An 18,669-nucleotide genomic window follows, 5' to 3' on the forward strand; every position below is an offset into this window, starting at 1 on the left:
AAATGTATACCTCCTGTTACAGAATGTAAAGTTAACATTAAAACTTACCATTTAGCTTAACTTTCTTCTTTCTTCTTCGAAACATGATTGTATTGTAAATCTCCAAAGATATTCCCACAAAATTTATAAATCAATTGTACTCGATGACAGGTACAAGACAATTTGGCAAAGGGTGCAAAAACACAGCAGCTGCTGAAATCTGCCTACAGAAATGACATAGGACTCAACAACCAGCAGCTAGCAAAATGGATGAATCATGGCTGAGTATGACGACGGTGCTGGTAACCCTAGCCTAGGCTATTACCAATCATAACAAGGCTAGCTTAGTAAGTTAAAAGCATCCAGTGAGTCCTTTAATAAGTTTCAATCTTCTTGTGCAACCTATCGGGATTTGATTCTGATCTGAAACCAACTTGGATGACGAAGAGATGACGATGTTTTGTGACTTGCTCCAAAGGAATGTAGGTTACTAACTTATTTACTTCCTGTTGGTGATCAAAACTTTTTGTTTCAAAACTAAGAAATTCTCAGGTTATGATTATAAAAATAATTACGAAGGTTATTTTCACTTCTCATAACCAACGGAGAGAAACATTTATTAGTTTTTAACATCTGAAAAGTTCTGGAAAGTCAGCGAATCTTTGAAACGATTGAAACGGTTAAAATTCAAAACCCCTTTCGTTGATGTATCATTTATTTAAATTAAAATGACAATTTTTAGTGATATAACTGATGACTCACAGCAACCATAATCACGATAATAATAATAGCAATGAATATCTTATAATCCAAGGAGACACACTACTTGTTGCACTATGCAAAATTGTGTCAAATCTTATATACGATGAAATATCAGAACACAGTTTGTCGAATCTTCCTTCAAAAAATAATTGTTTACGAAATATCACAACAGATGAATTGAAGAGGCTACTCAGGGCGTCTTTTGGCAAAAATGTCTTGAAATAATTCCTAAAGTTCTCACAAATTTGGTAAAACTGTTGCATGCAATGAGCTAAACACAACAATCTTCAAAATGCTCAAACTCTCACTAAATAACTCAATCGAGGCCAGTAGGTATTGCTAAGCAAACAGGTCAAAGGTCCTTCAGAGGGTGTATGGAATTCAGAGATTATGCTAATGAAGAGGCAGGCTTACTCCAGGGATGTGATACATTCCTTCTTTTAGCCTGGAGCAATCAGCAATGTCTCTTGTCATAGTTTGACACAGATTACTACCTGCTAATGAACAAGTTTCCCTATTCTGAACTAATAAAGTCGATTCAGTTATTTCAATGCAATATCTACTAATTATAAAGCTATACCTACATACCAATGTTGAAATCAAAAACCCCACGGATTATTAAAAATAAAATTCTTGCCGCATCAATCATTATATTTCTCATATCTTATAAATCATTTAGGTAATAATTGCAGTTTGTTGTGATAGATACATCATCACATTAAATTACGAGGTTAACAAATCATATATGGCGCCACACAAATCATACAACATGTACAAGCTGAGAAGGGAAAATAAATAAATGTAATGTAAATTGACGTATTTCACGCAATGTCTCGCACCTTTCACAACTTTCAACAAATTGGCACGCATGATCGGTTCGGGACCAAAAAAGTGTCAACAGGGTTGAACAATTAGGCCTATTACTTTGTAAAAAACAATTGTTTAGAAATTTATATTGTGTAGGGGCCCTCATGAGACAAGCTACTGCTTCTAGTGCGGGCCCCAGTTGTTGTCTAATAACTGAATAAATGTGTATGAATGAATGAATTTAATGCAATAATAAAATGACTAAAACTAATACATTTGTTTTTCCACAACAGGGATGTAGAACAGGGAAGATACGTCAAGTTAGGATAAGTAGGACGCAAACATTAGTGAATAAATTCCTGACCGGAAAAAGGGGTTGGGTACAAGGGGAAATACAAACTAGTGTGATAAGAAAATATGATATCATTTTAAGCAAATATGTTAAGTTATCTAGATGACTTTAATCTATCATAAATAAACCGTTAAATGATAACAGGAAATGGAGAGGCTTCTGGGTGGAGTTGACAAAGAATGATCTAAAGCTCTGCCTACACTATCAAACTAGTTTGACAAAAAAAGTATGATGTGCCAAAATATGATAGTGACAAATGCCCAAATATGGTAGTGATATGACACCATCATGTCCATGTATGGGCACATCACATTATTTTGTCATATCAAGTTTCATAGTGCAGACAAGGCTTAACAGTTGATGTTAAGGGATGGGCCTGGGATAGGAACTGAGGTTAAGACGTAAATAATGTAGGAACTAACAGATTAAAAACAGGGGGTAGCTGGGGGAACTAATGATAAGGAGCTTAACACTTGTTTGTCCTTAAATGACTATGTACCTCAACCCTGACCCAGTAGAATATACACAGGAAACATAAGTTTTTATATTAATTAACTTTTAAATATTTGTATATGTTATTTCCCATTTCAAACTCTCAACATAACATTGATTAAATATTTAGGATATTAGACAACATCTTGAATGTAGTTGATTAGAATTTGATGACGACTCTAAAAATACGATAACATTTCCTTCATGAATTTTTCTCAAAAACCTAGAATACTGTAATCGTTCTTGTAGCCGTCCTTTTCTGAAGACACATGGCCGTCATTGACGGATACTTAGATCAGTTGACTTCACTGCTGGTGAATGTTTTTAAGAGATTTTGTTGAGTTGAAAAACAGATTTTATTTTTGAACAAGAATTAAAATATATGACAAAACATAAAATGCCAAAGGGCAATTCCATGCAAACATGGACATGACCAAAAAAATTCAAATTAATTAGTCAGCTCAAAATTTGTGTTTATGTTACTCTTTGAATATGTGGGAACTAGGTTTTTAACTTTTTCAATTCATTTATGACTTTTTGTAGCCAAAAAATTACGTTTATTCAATGTTGAATATATATTTTTTTTTAGGTGTGAAAAATAGGTAATTACGTTAACTGATTATTATTTCCCCACCAAAGCAATATTTATAAAGTAACATGTCTAAGTAATAGTACACTTAAGATGTATGGAAAATATGATATAACTACAAATCTTGAATATCCCATATAGGAGTGCTGTGTATATTCTGTTATATATTAGGGTATGTAATGCGAGTGACAAAAAAAATGATTTTTTTTTTTTATACCATCATGATGATAATTTTTTTTAATGAAATTTTATAATTTAGCTATACTACTTTGAACAATTAAAATTTGACCAAAAAAAATAAAAATTCCCGTAAATACAAAATTGTTGAGACATTGAAAAGTGAAATGCGAGTGACATGTAATGCGAGTGACGTTCAAAAATGGACAATGTAATGCGAGTGACATTACTAAAACTCTTTTTTTTGTAAAGTAAAATAGTAATTAATCTATCATTAGTTATGAATTAGTCCGAGAATTAGTATATACATTAATTTCATAATACAATGTGTGATTTGGCCCTTATTTGGAGGCAGTACAGTATAATAATTATAGCATTAGGTTTGTTGAGGGCAGCACAATCCCTAGCAACGACCTTTTTGCAGTTAAATCATTTGAAAAATCAATCATTATACAGTAAGAGCTCATTAAATAAAAAACACTAAATCTGGTGAGATTTATCAAATTTGGTACAATCTTTTGTGAAGATAAGAAGGTAAGAATAAGTATACATTTATATTTAATCACAATTTTTAAGTTTTTTTTTCTTATATTGTTAGTGTTAATTATTTCAAATTCTATAATTTGAAAACACAGCAAAGGCCTAGGCTATAATAATTTATTTATATATTATTATTTATATATTATTATTTACTAGGCATATTTTACACCACCAGGTCTAAAGCATTGTAGTTTTAAAAACAAAATACATAATTGCTTATAATTTAAAAATAATTTTAAAATATCGTTCACATTTGAATCCTGCTTTTAGAAATGGCCGAACGACAAAGAAAGTACCTAGAAAAACTGAAAGCCGAGGGAAAATACACCTCATACAGAAACAAACAAAATGAAATTTCGAAAAGAAGTAAAAGTAAAAGAAAAGAGAAAATTCTAGCTCTGCCACCAGCTTTGAAGAAGCAAAAGATTGATGCTCTTAAAGTTGCTAATAGAAAACGTGTGGCTAAGTTCAGAGCAAAGAAGGCTGCTTTGGCATCAGATGGGCCATCACCTTTTAGAAGTGCTATGGCTTTTGCTAAAGCCACTACCAGGGCAAAAAGAATGCTTGATGCTGGTTTGCCATCCAGTCCTCGCAGAAGAAAGCGTGTGCGACATATACTTTTTAACGACGAGCTACACGATGAGACACCAACCAGTTCTAAAAGACGGAGGTCAAATGAAATACCTGAAGAAACTATTAAAATAATAACAACATTTTATGAGCGGGATGATGTCAGCCGTCAGGCACCAGGAATGAAAGATTACTGTTTAGTTCAAGGAGTCGATGGCAAAAAAAACAAGATGCAAGTCCGTCATTTGACAAGCTCTATAATGGAAACATTTTCCCTCTTTTGTAACGAGTTTCCGGAAATAAAAGTTGGAAAATCCAAGTTTGCAGAAATGCGACCCAAGCATGTTTATCTCACAAATAAACTGCCTCACAATGTATGCCTTTGCAGGTACCACGAAAATTTCATCTTTGCAGTTGATGCACTGCACAAGGTGTGTCGAACATTTCCATCCTATACCCATGATTTTCCTGCTTCTTTGTTGTGTGAGACAGTAACCGAAAAATGCTGGTTAAATGAGTGCTCATCTTGCAAAGATGCTGAAGGATTCAAGCAGAAATATCAGTTAATTCTTGATGAAGATGCTTGTGAGAATGAAAGTTCATGGTATGTTTGGAGAATGTCTAATACTGATAAAAGAATACTAAAAGTCATTGAGCAAGGTACAGTTAAAGAGCTGACAGAGTATTTTTGCAGTCTTATTCCACAATTTATTGAGCATTGCTATGTCAAGCGCCAGCAAGCAGCTACAAGCAAAGATGATAGAATGAAAGCTTCCCCACTTGAGGCTGTAATCCAAATAGATTTTTCTGAGAACTATACGTGTGTCTCCCAAGACGAAATCCAGAGTGCTCACTGGAACCAGAGACAGGTGAGCCTATTCACAATAGCCCAATGGTTTGGGGAGGAAGTCCATTCACGTGTTTTAGTGTCTGATAATCTGGTCCATTCCAAAGAAACCGTAGTTTCGTACATTGATGAAGTGCTAGAGCAACTACCAGAAACAGTAACATTTGTTTCACTTTGGTCTGATGGACCAGCATCACAGTTCAAGAACCGGTTTATTGTTGCTGCAATTCAACCACTGCAAGCGAAACACAAGGTAACCCTACGGTGGAATTATTTTGCAACATCACACGGAAAAGGCCCTGTAGATGGAATAGGTGGATCAGTGAAACGATTTGTCTGGGGTCAGGTTCGAACAAGAAAGACAATTGTATCGGATGCCAAATCATTTGTTTCTGCTGCTGCTGGTATGAAAAATGTTTCTGTGAAACATTTTTCGCAACAAGAAATTGATAAGAGAAATACTTCTCTTAATACATGTAGCATTTTTGATCATGCCTGTGCCATTCATGGAATTGCCAAAATGCATTGTTTTGATGTAACTTCAAGTAATGTGTCTGCTTTTGTCATAAGTAGGCATGTTAAGGAGTATAATTTAACAGTGCATGTTGGTGAGTGGTACCAAGTTGATTACGACGGAAAGCTGTACCCTGGGGAAGTTATTGCTATTGGGGAACAAAATGATTTTCAAGTGTCCGTTATGGAACAGGTCGGGAAATACTGGAGATGGCCCACTCCAAGAGATACAATATATTATGTACAAGAAAATCTTAAAAAGAAGGTTCAAGCACCAGTTGTTGTCAACAACCGTGGTCACTTTGAGTTCCATAATTTGTAAAATGGCTGTTTGAATTTTCTAATTCATTTTTAGTGACTGTATAAGTGTTACTGTGTTTATAAAAAAACAAGATGTTCTGTTAGTGTTAAAAATAGATGATGTCCTTTAGAACTTCATCCAAATGAGTTGAAATAAAAGTTTTTACTTGAATATTGATATAACATCCTTTGAGTGGTTTAATGTTGCATTATTTAATTATTGTCTACTTTTCTTCGTTCTAAAATCTGCTTTGTTTAGTAAATACTAAGTTCATTTCTTACGGTAATGCGAGTGACAGTAATGCGAGTGACGGGACTTTTTTGTTAAAATGTCAAATATTTTTAAAATCTATGTAATGTTGAATTTTTTTATTATCCTATTTTATACTTTAAAAGTATAGCAATTAAAAATATAAGATCTTTTGATTCATATATTTTTAGTTTAAGGACACGTTCTTATCAAATTTAATCAAATTTTTGTTGTGTCCTTTTTGTGTAATGCGTGTGACAGAATTTCGCAATGGCGCCATTGTCGAAGTAAAAGACATACAATTTTTTTTTATAGTATTTTATTAAAGACTTGCACCTAAAGTATGTTCATATAAAACATTGACTTAAAAATCCAATTAGTACAGAAAGTACAAAGCTTAGACTAACAAAAATGACTGTAATGTGTAATGCGAGTGACCATGGAATTGCCCATAACCATTATAAAATAGTTTATATATCCTGTAAGTAATTAGCAAGTTTGTGCTCGCTGTTGGATGCGTATGAAATTTTTAAAAAATAAAAATTTGGATCTTCCATCTTTCTGTTTGTCCCTTATAAGATTACATTCAGAAAGTACAATCAGGAATATATTGAAAACAAGTGCTTTAAAAAAATGTAAATCTTATTTCGAACAGAGGAAATAGATTAGAATAATAATCTCTTATGATCCTACTCCTGTGTCTTTAATTTAAAGGATTATCGAGATTAATATTAAGCTGAATTGATCCCACACTGAAAGATTAAGTAACAGATATAAATGTCACTTAAAGATTTGATCAATGTCACTTGCAATGTCACTGTGCTGGTTATATCACATCCTATGAATAAAGCAACCTTCAATTATTCTTAGAAATAAAATATTCAAATAAGAATAACAAACATTCATAAAAACAATAAAATAATGATCCAGCAACGAAATCAATAAAGATGCAAGGCCGTAGCCATGATTTTTAAAGAGGGGTTCTTTTTTCTAAACAGGGGAGACTTGTTACCGTGCTGCTGTTCTTTTGTTTCAAAACAAACATGGAGTACATTCTAAGTATACTGTTACATTTATGGGTATTAAAATGATAAGTGTTGAAGCTGAACAAAAAGGGTAATTTGCATAGAACTACAGGTGTATCCCTGTATATAAGACATATCTACTACTGTATTGTTGTGACACTTCTAAACTTCCTAGCTACAGTATGAGTTTTATGCCATATCATGATGGTTCCTACAAAATAACTTCAATGTGAACCTACCCTACAGAAGCTTAAAGCTTGTAAACAAAACATTTTACAATACCTCTTTAAATTGAATAATACAAATTACAATTGTAAATTCTTTCAAATGTGATACTCTCCAATAATTAGCAGCTGTTCTGGTAAACCTTCTGTGTATAAGACTAATAATAAACAATTGAGCAATTCAATCTAATTTTACCACGTTTTATGAACACACAGACGAAGAGCGAAGATGACATAAAATTTTACAGGAAGTCATTCCCAGGTAAGTTTAAAGGGAAAGTTCCTGAATAGAGTGACAGTACTTTTAATTACAGTTCATGAAAATAGAAACCAAATTAAGAACGAATTTGGACGCTTGAGGATATAACATGATTATACTCCATATGAACGAAGACTGCATTACAATGACAAACTATTCAGGGGACAACCCTATTGAAAGCAATATTACTATTGAGGCTATGCGCTGTATAAGTCCTATTTATTATCATTAAGGGGAAACATTGCAAGTGAAGAGCCTGAAATATATACGGTTTAAAACTATGGCCAACCTCTATTCACATGACACCCCTATTAAGGGGACACTTACATTGCATCCTGAAGGTGTCCCCTTAATAGGGGGTTCTATCTTATACGGAATTTAAAATTAATAAAGAAAAAAGCATTTAATTTCACCCTGGAACAGATGTTCAATTACCTCATTCCAGTTTAAAACTATGACCAACCCCTATTTATACAACACCCCTATTAAGGGGACAATTTACATTAGATCCTAAAGGTGTCCCCTTAAGGGAGACCAGTCTTTTTGACTGATTGGGCCACCCTGGTTAAATATTGTTAATAATAGCGGGTTGTACCCTATACTGTATTTAAAATTAATAAAGAAAAAAGCAAAATTAATTTCACAAGGAAAATCCAATAATGCCAATAGCCTGTGTACGGATGGATTAAACCTAACGGATATGTTCAATTAGTTTGTTCCAGTATCCCGTCGGGTTGTTGCAACTACTGGAATTAAAGTGCGAATGTTATCTATGAGTAGAAAGTATCTCTTTCATGTACGGCATGGTACAGAAACCACATGATCGTCGTCGTCATTCATTCGTTTCACTTTTAGCTTTCAAAGTTTCTGTTCACGTTGCTACCTACAAACTTGGAATATGTAGTACAGTGGAACCCTCCTTTGGGCAGCCCTATTTATAGGACAGGTCTATTAAGTGGACACTTTTCCAAGAGGAAATACATTTTAATTAACACTACTGGCTAACCTCTATTCAAGGGACATCCCTATTCAAGGGACACACAGGTTACTGTACTAGATATTGAAAAAACAATGCTTGGATAAGTCTGGATTTAATAAAATACAATTTAAAGAAACATGAAAGTCTTAAAACAGGCTGAAAGAAAGACCAAGCATTCGTCATAATATTAATTAGTCCAAAAGCAGGAAATTAAAAAATATAGCATCATGCAGTTTATTTTAACTGACCTGATTATTGGAATACAGTAAATATCCTTTTAAAAAATGTATTTTAGAGAAAAAAGTCACACGACTGGTACACCCTGCCACCATAGGTTAATTAACATACAACAGTAGACTATATGCCGTAAACGGAAATTCAGAAAAATAGATTATGAACCAACTCTTTTAAAAACACCAATAAATAGAAATAATATATAATGTCTTGGGAGGCAGACTAGGGACTGACAGACAGACTGAGAGACTAGACAGGGTTAAGGCGTTATGCAGAAAAAAAGATATAGAATTCAGGAAGAACAAAAAACAATATTTCGACCAATAAAAATCTATGAACTATTCAATTTTAAAGTTCAATATTTATAAGTGGAACTGCAGGGAGAGGTGTGATAAGTATTTCATTACTCTAGTCAAACCACTTATGACTGTCCCACTGGGACTACTTCTGAGTCTTTATCAGTTTTTACATGTTGTAGTAATTTTTTTCTAAATATATTTTACTGGTAATGTCTGAAACTACAGTAATAAATTACAAATAGGGCAAAGTATTATTATTATTATATAAGTATAGTATAAGATCATACAGACTTTTGATCATATCGTGCATATTTGATCATACAGCAGCACATTTGATCATACAGCAGCCCATTTGATCATACAGCAGCCCATTTGATCATACAGCAGCACATTTGATCATACAGTGCACATTGATCATACAGCAGCACATTTGATCAAACAGCAGCACATTTGATCATATAGTGCCCATTTGATCATACAGCAGCACATTTGATTAAACAGCAGCACATTTGATCATATAGTGCCCATTTGATCATACAGTACCTATTAATTGATCAAACAGCAGCACATTTGATCATATCGTGCACATTTGATCATACAGCAGCCCATTTGATCATACAGTAGCCCATTTGATCATACAGTAGCCCATTTGATCATACAGTAGCCCATTTGATCATACAGTAGCCCATTTGATCATACAGTAGCTCATTTGATCATACAGTAGCACATTTGATAATACCCTTTTCACACTGCAAAAAGTAACAAGTTGTAAACCAGGTTCGGGTAGTGTGAACAGATGGATTAAACCCTGAACTAGGACAAATTTTACAGCCTTACCTAAAAAATAGTGTACAGTAGACAAGTAAATTAATAACATTAAATCATTATGCTTCAACTAATATAAAATAATTATTTCATTTAGACTGTACCAGAAAAAGATATCTCTACGTAATTAACGTCCTCTCATTAATTATCAAGTTAGTTAGTAATAAGGAAGTAGATATTACAATTACATGACAAAATGAAAACAATCTTAATTTTAAGTCTGTGTATTAAGTATAAGGTTAGTTATTCATTAGTAGTCTTACACCATAAGTTAACTCTTAAAGATGTATTGTCCTCCAAAAACATGAAAAATGAAGATTATTACAATTAGACTTTGAATAGGCCATTTTGCAGTTTCAAAACAGTTATTCACTTTTTATTCATTATTTCACTAATATTACAAATACAAAAGAAACTCTTAATTGTAAAACTGTTGTCTGACAGACAATTTAGGTATTTTTTGCCTTAAATTCCATTTTATCAGGTAAATACACTTTTTTGCGATCCAATTTTTGGTCAAAGTGAATCACTATTATGTATCATTATAATGGCATATTAAAAAAAATTTTTTTTTTTTTAAATTTCAGAGGGGACAATATATCTTTAAACTAAAAAGTAACTGGTTTAATTTCTAGCCTTAAATGTTTAGCAACGTTATTCCAATTAATTCGATATTATCTTGAATTTTGTCAACATTTATTTATTTTCTTAATTATCAATTTAACGTCAACTGTCAAATTTAATTAAATATTTTCTTTAACGAAAAGATAAATATCTGACAGTCTTGACAAAGAATAAAGATAAAACTTCAACTTAATGTCAAAATACTTTTAAAGCCAACTATAAACCTCGTGCTAGATTTGTTCAGTAAGTTGCATTTCTTGATAATTCTAATATTTTTGGTATACAATTAATTTGTATTTTTGTTTTGCATAATATGTTTTTATAATTATAATTTTCATATTTTTCGGTACCCACTGTTTTTTCCATCAACTAATAAGATGTTCTTAAAATTATCTGTGAAAAAAATCTATTGTTTTGTAAAATCTATAAAAAAAACATGTCTGCATTTCTATGAATCTGTAAATTAGATATGATGTAATATTAGATGTCTATCAGGTTGCTAGTGAAACATAATATTTAAAAATAAATTTTAAATGCATTGCTTTTGAATTATTAATCAACTTTTGTCTGGAAAATGTATGCAGTTAGGAACACAAAGAAAAATATTGCTCAAAATATTTTATACAAAATAAAAAATATCAAAGAAATAAAAAAGAAATCATAAGTGGAAGACATACTTTAGTGTAAATTTTACTTTTCTAAAAACAGGTTTTATTAATGTTATATTCATAACATCTAAAGCTCTGTCTACACTATAAAACTAGTTTGAAAAAAAAAGTATGATGTGCCAAAATATGATGATAGTGATATGACATCATCATATGGGCACATCACATTTTTTTGTCACAGAAAGTTTGATAGTGTAGACAGAGCTTTAGATTACAAGCATGATCAAATACAAAATACATCTGTTGTGGAAACACGCATTAATAGTTAATAATCAGTCTACTTCGACATAATTTCCTTTACGTTTTAAAGATTATGAACAGCCCGAGGGCAGTAGACATGTCATTAAATAAGCATTAAAGTTGTTATGAAAAAATATTATGCTCATCAAATTAAAGAGGGCTCACTTCTCTTTTCTTGTTCAAAATAATGATTAATCAATAACAATTATTAAACATTCAAAAACATTATTAAAATTAAATTACACATTGATTTGATTTCATTCAAGTTATTCAACAAATAATAAATATTATTGCAGTGTGTTGATCATTTTATGCAGAGCTACAGCTATGGGCCTTGATACAATTGATCCAAATTTCCTCAGTTTTTGGTTCAAATATTTTAATTTAAAAATCATTAATCATTATATTTCTCCTTTTCATCTACATTTTTATATATATTTTTTACATTTACATACTCTAGGGAATAACCTCCAGGATCGAACAAAGTGTTCCTTAGATATGTTCCATAAATAGGGATAGTGTTATAAATGCTCCTCATTTGTGTCATGGAAAATTGTCTCTTTGGGATGTTCCTTGAATAGGGATTGGGCATTGTTAAACAAACTGTACCCTGAATTATAGTATAAGAAAGTGTACCCTGAACAATGGTGTCCTCTGAATACAGGTGTTTTAAAAGAGGAGGTTCTACTGTGTTTTTACACCTACATTTGATTAACTAAACTTAACAAAAAATTGGATTATTTTTTACATACAAAACTATCCTCTTCTTTATGTACATACAAAATTTAGTTTGTACTCAAGGACATTAAAATTAATAAACATGTTTGACCTTGATAATCATAGGCAACATAACAACAAGAAATATAAGGAGGTGGAGTTTAATAGAATCAATGAATTATATTCAAATTACTAGAGAGACGTACTCAAGTTTCAGGCTAGGCTCATTGGGTTAAATGCAGCATGGTCTAAGCTCATTGCGCATTGCAATTAAATCCAATAAAAGCAAGCAGCAATCATATTGGTAATCTATAGTTGTTGCTGCTAACATCTTAGAAACATGGTTGTTAGTATTCCTCAGTGGTGATGGTAACACAAGAGATGATGTTGCCAATGATTATGAAAATGATGAAACGATGATGATGATTATATGGTGGTGATGATGCCAATGATTAGGAAGATGATGATGCAATGATGATGATGATGATGCAATGATGATGATGATGATGATTTGGTAACAATGTGATTTAATTATACAAATGATAATGATGATAAAGATGATTTGGTAACAATGTGATTTTAATGATACTAATGACAATGATGATAAAGATGATTTGGTGATAATGCGATACTGATGATACTAACTGATGTTGATGATGGTTTTTTTTTTTTGTTAATGCTATTGATAATAAATGTTTATGATGTTGGTAATTATTGAAATTATGTCTCATCTCATGCTATTAAATGGTCATGAATAATAGTTGGTAATATTAGTGATAAGTATAGTGATATTGCAATGTGACATGATATGACAATGTATTAGCAATATAACTGTGGTAAGATGGCACCACACCTTTCCTCATACCCCACCCATTCTCACTTTCTCATCTATTGTAATAGCACTTATTACTGTACTAGGTATTTGATATTCTACACAAATACAAAGTCTCTACAACAACTTCTGTACTGTATAGAAACATCAATATCATATTCACTGAAGCCTTTCGCCTACTCCTATGTAAAATGACATACTAAACGATTATGTAATGATACAGTAACTTTTAATGTACTCTGGTGATATCAAATATAGATGCTCTATTTGTCATGCATCTTCATTTTTACATTTAGATGAAGATAAATTGATTATTTTTAATAATAGATATAAAATAGCATTAACCTAAATATCAAATCCATTGCATGTTTTTGCAATTACTTTGATATCGCCAATTAAAGTATATTTTGTTTTAATTCAACTTTCTTTCAAACAAATGGTTTTCCTTGTATAAAAATAATCAATAAAAGTACTGATGTTGTAATGTGCGTTGTTATTGAAAACAAAATGAGCAAATTTTGAATAAACGATTAAAAAATAAATGATGGAAGCAGGTGGGTGTTTTAATATGAAAATAACTGATAGCTTTGGAGTGTTTTAGCAGTTTAGCAGAGTGGGTGTTTATAGTTACCTTGTTTCTGTAAAGACCTACTACCAATATTCATAGGCCTTGTCTACTATCACACTTTATGTGATAAAAAAATGTGATGTGCCCATATATGGACATGATGATGCCATATTTGGGTATATAACTACCACATTTGGGCACATCACACTTTTGTCAACTAATAGTTTAGTGCTTTTATATTCTTACCTGCAATGATGTCGTCCATCTGCTCCAGAGCAGCAGCGAGCATTTCACTCGCATCGGCCCCAAGACTCGTGGTCATGTTGACTGAGTACCGTTACTTAGCTACGTATAGAATCCTCAAATGTTAAACCATGGAAGACAACTGAATGGTTCGTTTCTGCTTGGTAAAGATCACAGGGGTGACATTGACGACACAATGAAAAGTGAAATCTGAGGAAGTAGATAGATAGGTTTTGGTAAATAAAATGACATCATGACTGCAACATGAAGAACATACAATGTATAAAGCTTTATCTACACTATCAAACTTTATGCGACAAAATAATGTGATGTGCCCATATATGGACATTATGATTTAAAATTATTACCATATTTGGACATATCATCACCATATTTGGGAAATTACACTTTTTTTGTCGAACTAGTTGATAGTGTAGACAGAGTTTAAGATGTAGGTCATTTTGTCATGTATCATGTGATATTAATAAATGATACAAATAATGAATGTTGATGAGTTCATGGTACAAATATTTTCATGAAGTAAAAATAGAACATTATTTCATGAGGTGAATTTGCTAGATTTTTGCATAACAAGAATGGCCAAGCATACTGTAATTCAAATCTGCACCCAAATCAGTGTAAACAAAATACACTCTTATTTTCACATGGGCTCAATGGAGTATATATTGAATATCATGTGACCTACAATCATCCAAGCAAACACTATCAAAGTTTATGTGATAAAAAAATGTGATGTGCCCATATACGGACATGATGATGTCATATCACTACCATATTTAAGCATATCACACTTTTTTTGTCAAACTACTTTGATAGTGTAGACAGAGCTTAAGATTTTGTAGCGATGCTGAAATATTAAATTCTCCTAAAATGGTACATATTACTTGAATTCATTCATTGAATTTCTTTTAACATAGAAACATTAGGCGCAAACTGTAATACTGTCTCTTATTAACTAGGCCCAGAAGCAAATTCATCACTATAGCTCATTTCCAGATGTTTCTTGGCCTGAATAACTGTTTTCTATACTGAAATGTTATCTAAATGTAATTTTAACTTAGCAAGGTACCCTTAAAAATGATCAAGTTCTTGAAGCTATCATAGTTTAAAAACAAACAGAAGAAAATGCAGGCGAAATAATCTGAAGATATGATGAGATTTTTTGTGTCAATTTCTGTCAACTAAAGCCGATGTTTAGCCACCAGATAGACTTTCTTCACCAGTGCTTCTATGACTGGATGACTAGTTGGGAGCAGGAATGCTACAGTATTAGACCAAACCCAGTATAGTTAACTCTCCCAATACCGGACACCTTTGGGCTGGTTAAATATGTCTGGTTTTCCAGAAATCTGGTATTCGGAATGTGTTTTTAATGTTAAAAATAAATTTTGAACTGTTTGGACTTCAAGAAAAGTCTAGTATTAGGAGAGTTTCCAGTTTTCAGAGAGTCTGGTATTGGGAAAGTTGACTTTACTGTTTTGATTTTACGATCATTCGGGAAATTACCTCATGACAAAATAGTCACCAAAAAAAGTGAGATTTAGAACAAACCAAGTTAGCGTAATTTATTCATCCAATCAACAGAAAAATGCAATCTACAAATTGTTCCAATGAAGCGAGAATAACCTCACTCTTTATTATCCACAGACGTGATTCCTTGCTCAATATAACATTCTTGGATGACAAATAAAATGTTAAATGTTGTCGGCACTTTACTTTCTACCAATACAAGCAGTGTATAGAATTACACGATCAATATTCTTTATCATTTCAAAAATGTGTTTGATATACAAATGACACGTGAATTTACGATAAATTTTATACTACACATACTTCCATTATAAGAAAATGAATAAAATTAAGCCTACTGTATCTCCGAAGTACTATGCACTCATCCACCAATTATGTTTGGTACCATTATTGTGTTTTATGCACAATATAATATAATAATCATATTTTTTATTTTTTTCTTGTGGCCAGATTACCAATAGTAAATTAATCAACTGTCCTATTAGATAGGTGGTAATCACCCTGATACAGGGGCTATTTTGTGAACCAGTTCACCGGGGTAACTCCTTACTCGTCTCGAATAATGAACTGGGTTCTTTAAAGTGCAAACAGGTTAATATAACTGGACTTAATAATATACACTGGACCTACGGTTTATAGTCCTTATCCGAGAAGACTTGTTCCACCACCAGAATTAGGAGCGATTTGGCCTCAAACCCTTGCCAATATTGTTGGCTCTTTAGGTACAGTAAACAGCGCCCCTGCCTTAACCGCTCGGCCATTTGACTCGCTTATATAATCAAACTATTTGGGTTGCCGAGTGCTTACATGAGTATCTGGTTGAAAATACTAGGGAGGATAATGAGTTTCTAACAACTCATTTACCTTCAAAATAAACACAAGATCCAAGCATGGCATATATGGTTTATAAGAAATTCAATAGTTTTACTTGATAAATGTATTTATGTTCACTATTTAGAGCCAAGTTAGCTGGCAATATACAATGAATCTCATCCTCTAGATTTGACATTAAGTCAAAGGTTCAATATGTACTACTATATACCTGCAGCGGGATTCCTTGATACAAATTAATCAGCTTACACTAATACGTACGATGCCCTAGGCTGAAAACGCACCTGTGTCTCTTGTATAGCCCTGTTGTAGAGGAAACAGATTACTGGATACAAAATGGTTTTAGGTAAAAGGATTGATTCTCGATTTTATCCTGCTAATTGTTATATCGCACTGTAAATGTAATACTATTAGGTCTAATTATAGTATCAATGACATCAGTAGAAATCTTGCGTTTGACGTCATAATCAAATTAACGCAGGTGAGATAGTGAGCTTTAATTGCACTGTGTTTGTGCTTTTACCTGCTTTTAAGGCGATGTCATTCAATCCCATGATGCTTTGGGACTGATTAGCTTTATAAAGAGAGAACATTATTGACACCAATTTCTTCTTTTTATATTTTTTTTGGTTTCCTAGTGCACTGACAATAGTGCCATTTTGTTTGTATGATGCACTATTGGAATATGCAGCTGTCAAATCAAAAAGTCATTCTGTACATGTTAAAAAAACGTATGCAGATACAGAAAGACAGTTAGACTCAATAGCTGCATACTCGCTTGCTGTATCATGAAAACAAATTTTTTTTGGTTAAAAATAAACCAAACTTTAAGTAGACAATTTTCACATAAATTCCATATAATTACTAAAAAGAAAATACCGTATTTTGCATTGTAAACCAAAAATCCCACTTTCTTAGTTAAGAGGGTTGGACTTTTAACTGTAAACCAGTCAGTGCACTAAGTTTTTTTTCCCTTCTCAGCTAAAATGTTTTCTTTTCAGACAAAATAATATGTGAAAAACATATGTGATTAATTAATAATATGGAGGTTTTAATATAAGGTTTTAATTAAATAATGAATAGGACAATGTTACTCGGAAATTATCTTTTCAAATAAAAACTGACAAATTAAATAGCAAGGTGAAACCACTTTGATTGTATACTATACCTAAATGCACTTGACACTAACTGATTTTTTAGTTTAAATAATGTTTCTATTATAATGGTATTGCATCAAGTAGGTACTTCATACCTGTAGCTAATGACTACAATACAACGAGTGTATATTGAAAATGTTCAACAACTCTTGAATGCACAGTAGATGATAATGTTCATATAAGAGGAAAGCAAAGAACTTAGAATGCAAAAGAGGGGCTGTGTCTATATGAACATACTGTGTGTATAGACAGTGTGGTAGATTATACAAATGGTATGCTAGTGGTTTGTTAAGCTCTGTCTACACTATCAAACTTTATGCGACAAAAAAATGTGATGTGCACATATATGGACATGATGATGTCATATCACTACCATATTTGGCATCACACTTTTTTTTACGCTTTGACACTTATTTAAGTCCACAAATACGATTTGTAAGACCTTTTCAAATAAGCATGGTAAAGCTTAGAAAACTTGTTGATCGAGAATTCTTACCACACTTCTTTTTAGCTTGTATCATAAACAATGTTACACAAAGAAATGATGGGAGTATGTTGGGGCATGTCAACCTGATGGTTTGGTTGTTAGATTGGTCCAATATTGCAAGAATCTTTTTGTATAATAGCTCTCCCTCAGGAAACACAGTCGGTTTATCCAGGTATAAATTAGGAACAAAATAGACTGCAAGAATTAGTAAAAGTGATAATGTTATTCATTCTTGCAAAGGTCTATCATTGTTGTACAAAATTTTTTTCAAGAAATTCAACAGATATTAGCTTACTAAATTCTTGAAGTTATTTAACCCATTTTCTTTTGAAATTGAAAAAAACTATCATTAGAAAATATTTGACATTTAAAATAGGTTTTATAAAAAAAAAAACAAGTGCTCATTTCTCAAAGTTTAAAAAAGACATTACGACATAAAAAACAACCTACTATTCAGTACACGGCTCATATATTATAATTGTAATACTCATTAACAAGAACGTCGGTTCTTCTTTACTCAAAATCAGAATATATGACTTAGCACTGAGATATACAAGTATAACACATCTGATATTGTATGCCTCACTCAATGCTATAAATCTCAACGCAGTTTAGCAATATCCATGTTAATGTAAATGTTCAAAATATCTTCAATCTCAAATAACCGTCACTCTTCAGTAAGTACCGCGCCGCGATGGACAAGGCTTTTTTTACCGTCGCTCTTAAAT

The 18,669-nt window shown here is 32.2% G+C and overlaps 2 protein-coding genes across 14 annotated transcripts in view; one reads left to right on the forward strand and one right to left on the reverse strand.

Annotated features, from left to right (window-relative positions):
- Window positions 1-18,669, reverse strand: part of LOC144848745 (liprin-beta-1-like) — a 119,966-nt gene that overhangs the window by 83,920 nt on the left and 17,377 nt on the right. For 12 of the 13 annotated variants that reach the window (XM_078705618.1, XM_078705614.1, XM_078705616.1 and 9 more), the window contains exon 2: window positions 13,919-14,125. In XM_078705618.1, the coding sequence (XP_078561744.1) occupies window positions 13,919-13,994 (76 nt within the window). In that variant the 5' untranslated portion in view covers window positions 13,995-14,125. Of the gene's footprint in view, window positions 1-48; window positions 545-13,918; window positions 14,126-18,669 lie in introns of those variants that run through there. The other variant, XM_078705615.1, reaches the window with a different exon arrangement.
- LOC144848827 (uncharacterized) lies at window positions 2,795-6,594 on the forward strand. Its single transcript, XM_078705761.1, has one exon. It carries the CDS (start codon window positions 3,971-3,973, stop codon window positions 5,948-5,950), a length of 1,980 nt encoding a protein of 659 aa, XP_078561887.1. The 5' UTR covers window positions 2,795-3,970; the 3' UTR covers window positions 5,951-6,594.

The sequence above is a fragment of the Antedon bifida genome, chromosome 7 (genome assembly GCF_963402885.1).
Source record: "Antedon bifida chromosome 7, ecAntBifi1.1, whole genome shotgun sequence".
Lineage (NCBI taxonomy): Eukaryota > Metazoa > Echinodermata > Crinoidea > Comatulida > Antedonidae > Antedon > Antedon bifida.

Coding starts and splice junctions, on each gene's coding strand:
- LOC144848827 (XM_078705761.1), top strand. CDS start 3,971: ATGGCCGAACGACAAAGAAAGTACCTAGAAAAACTGAAAGCCGAGGGA.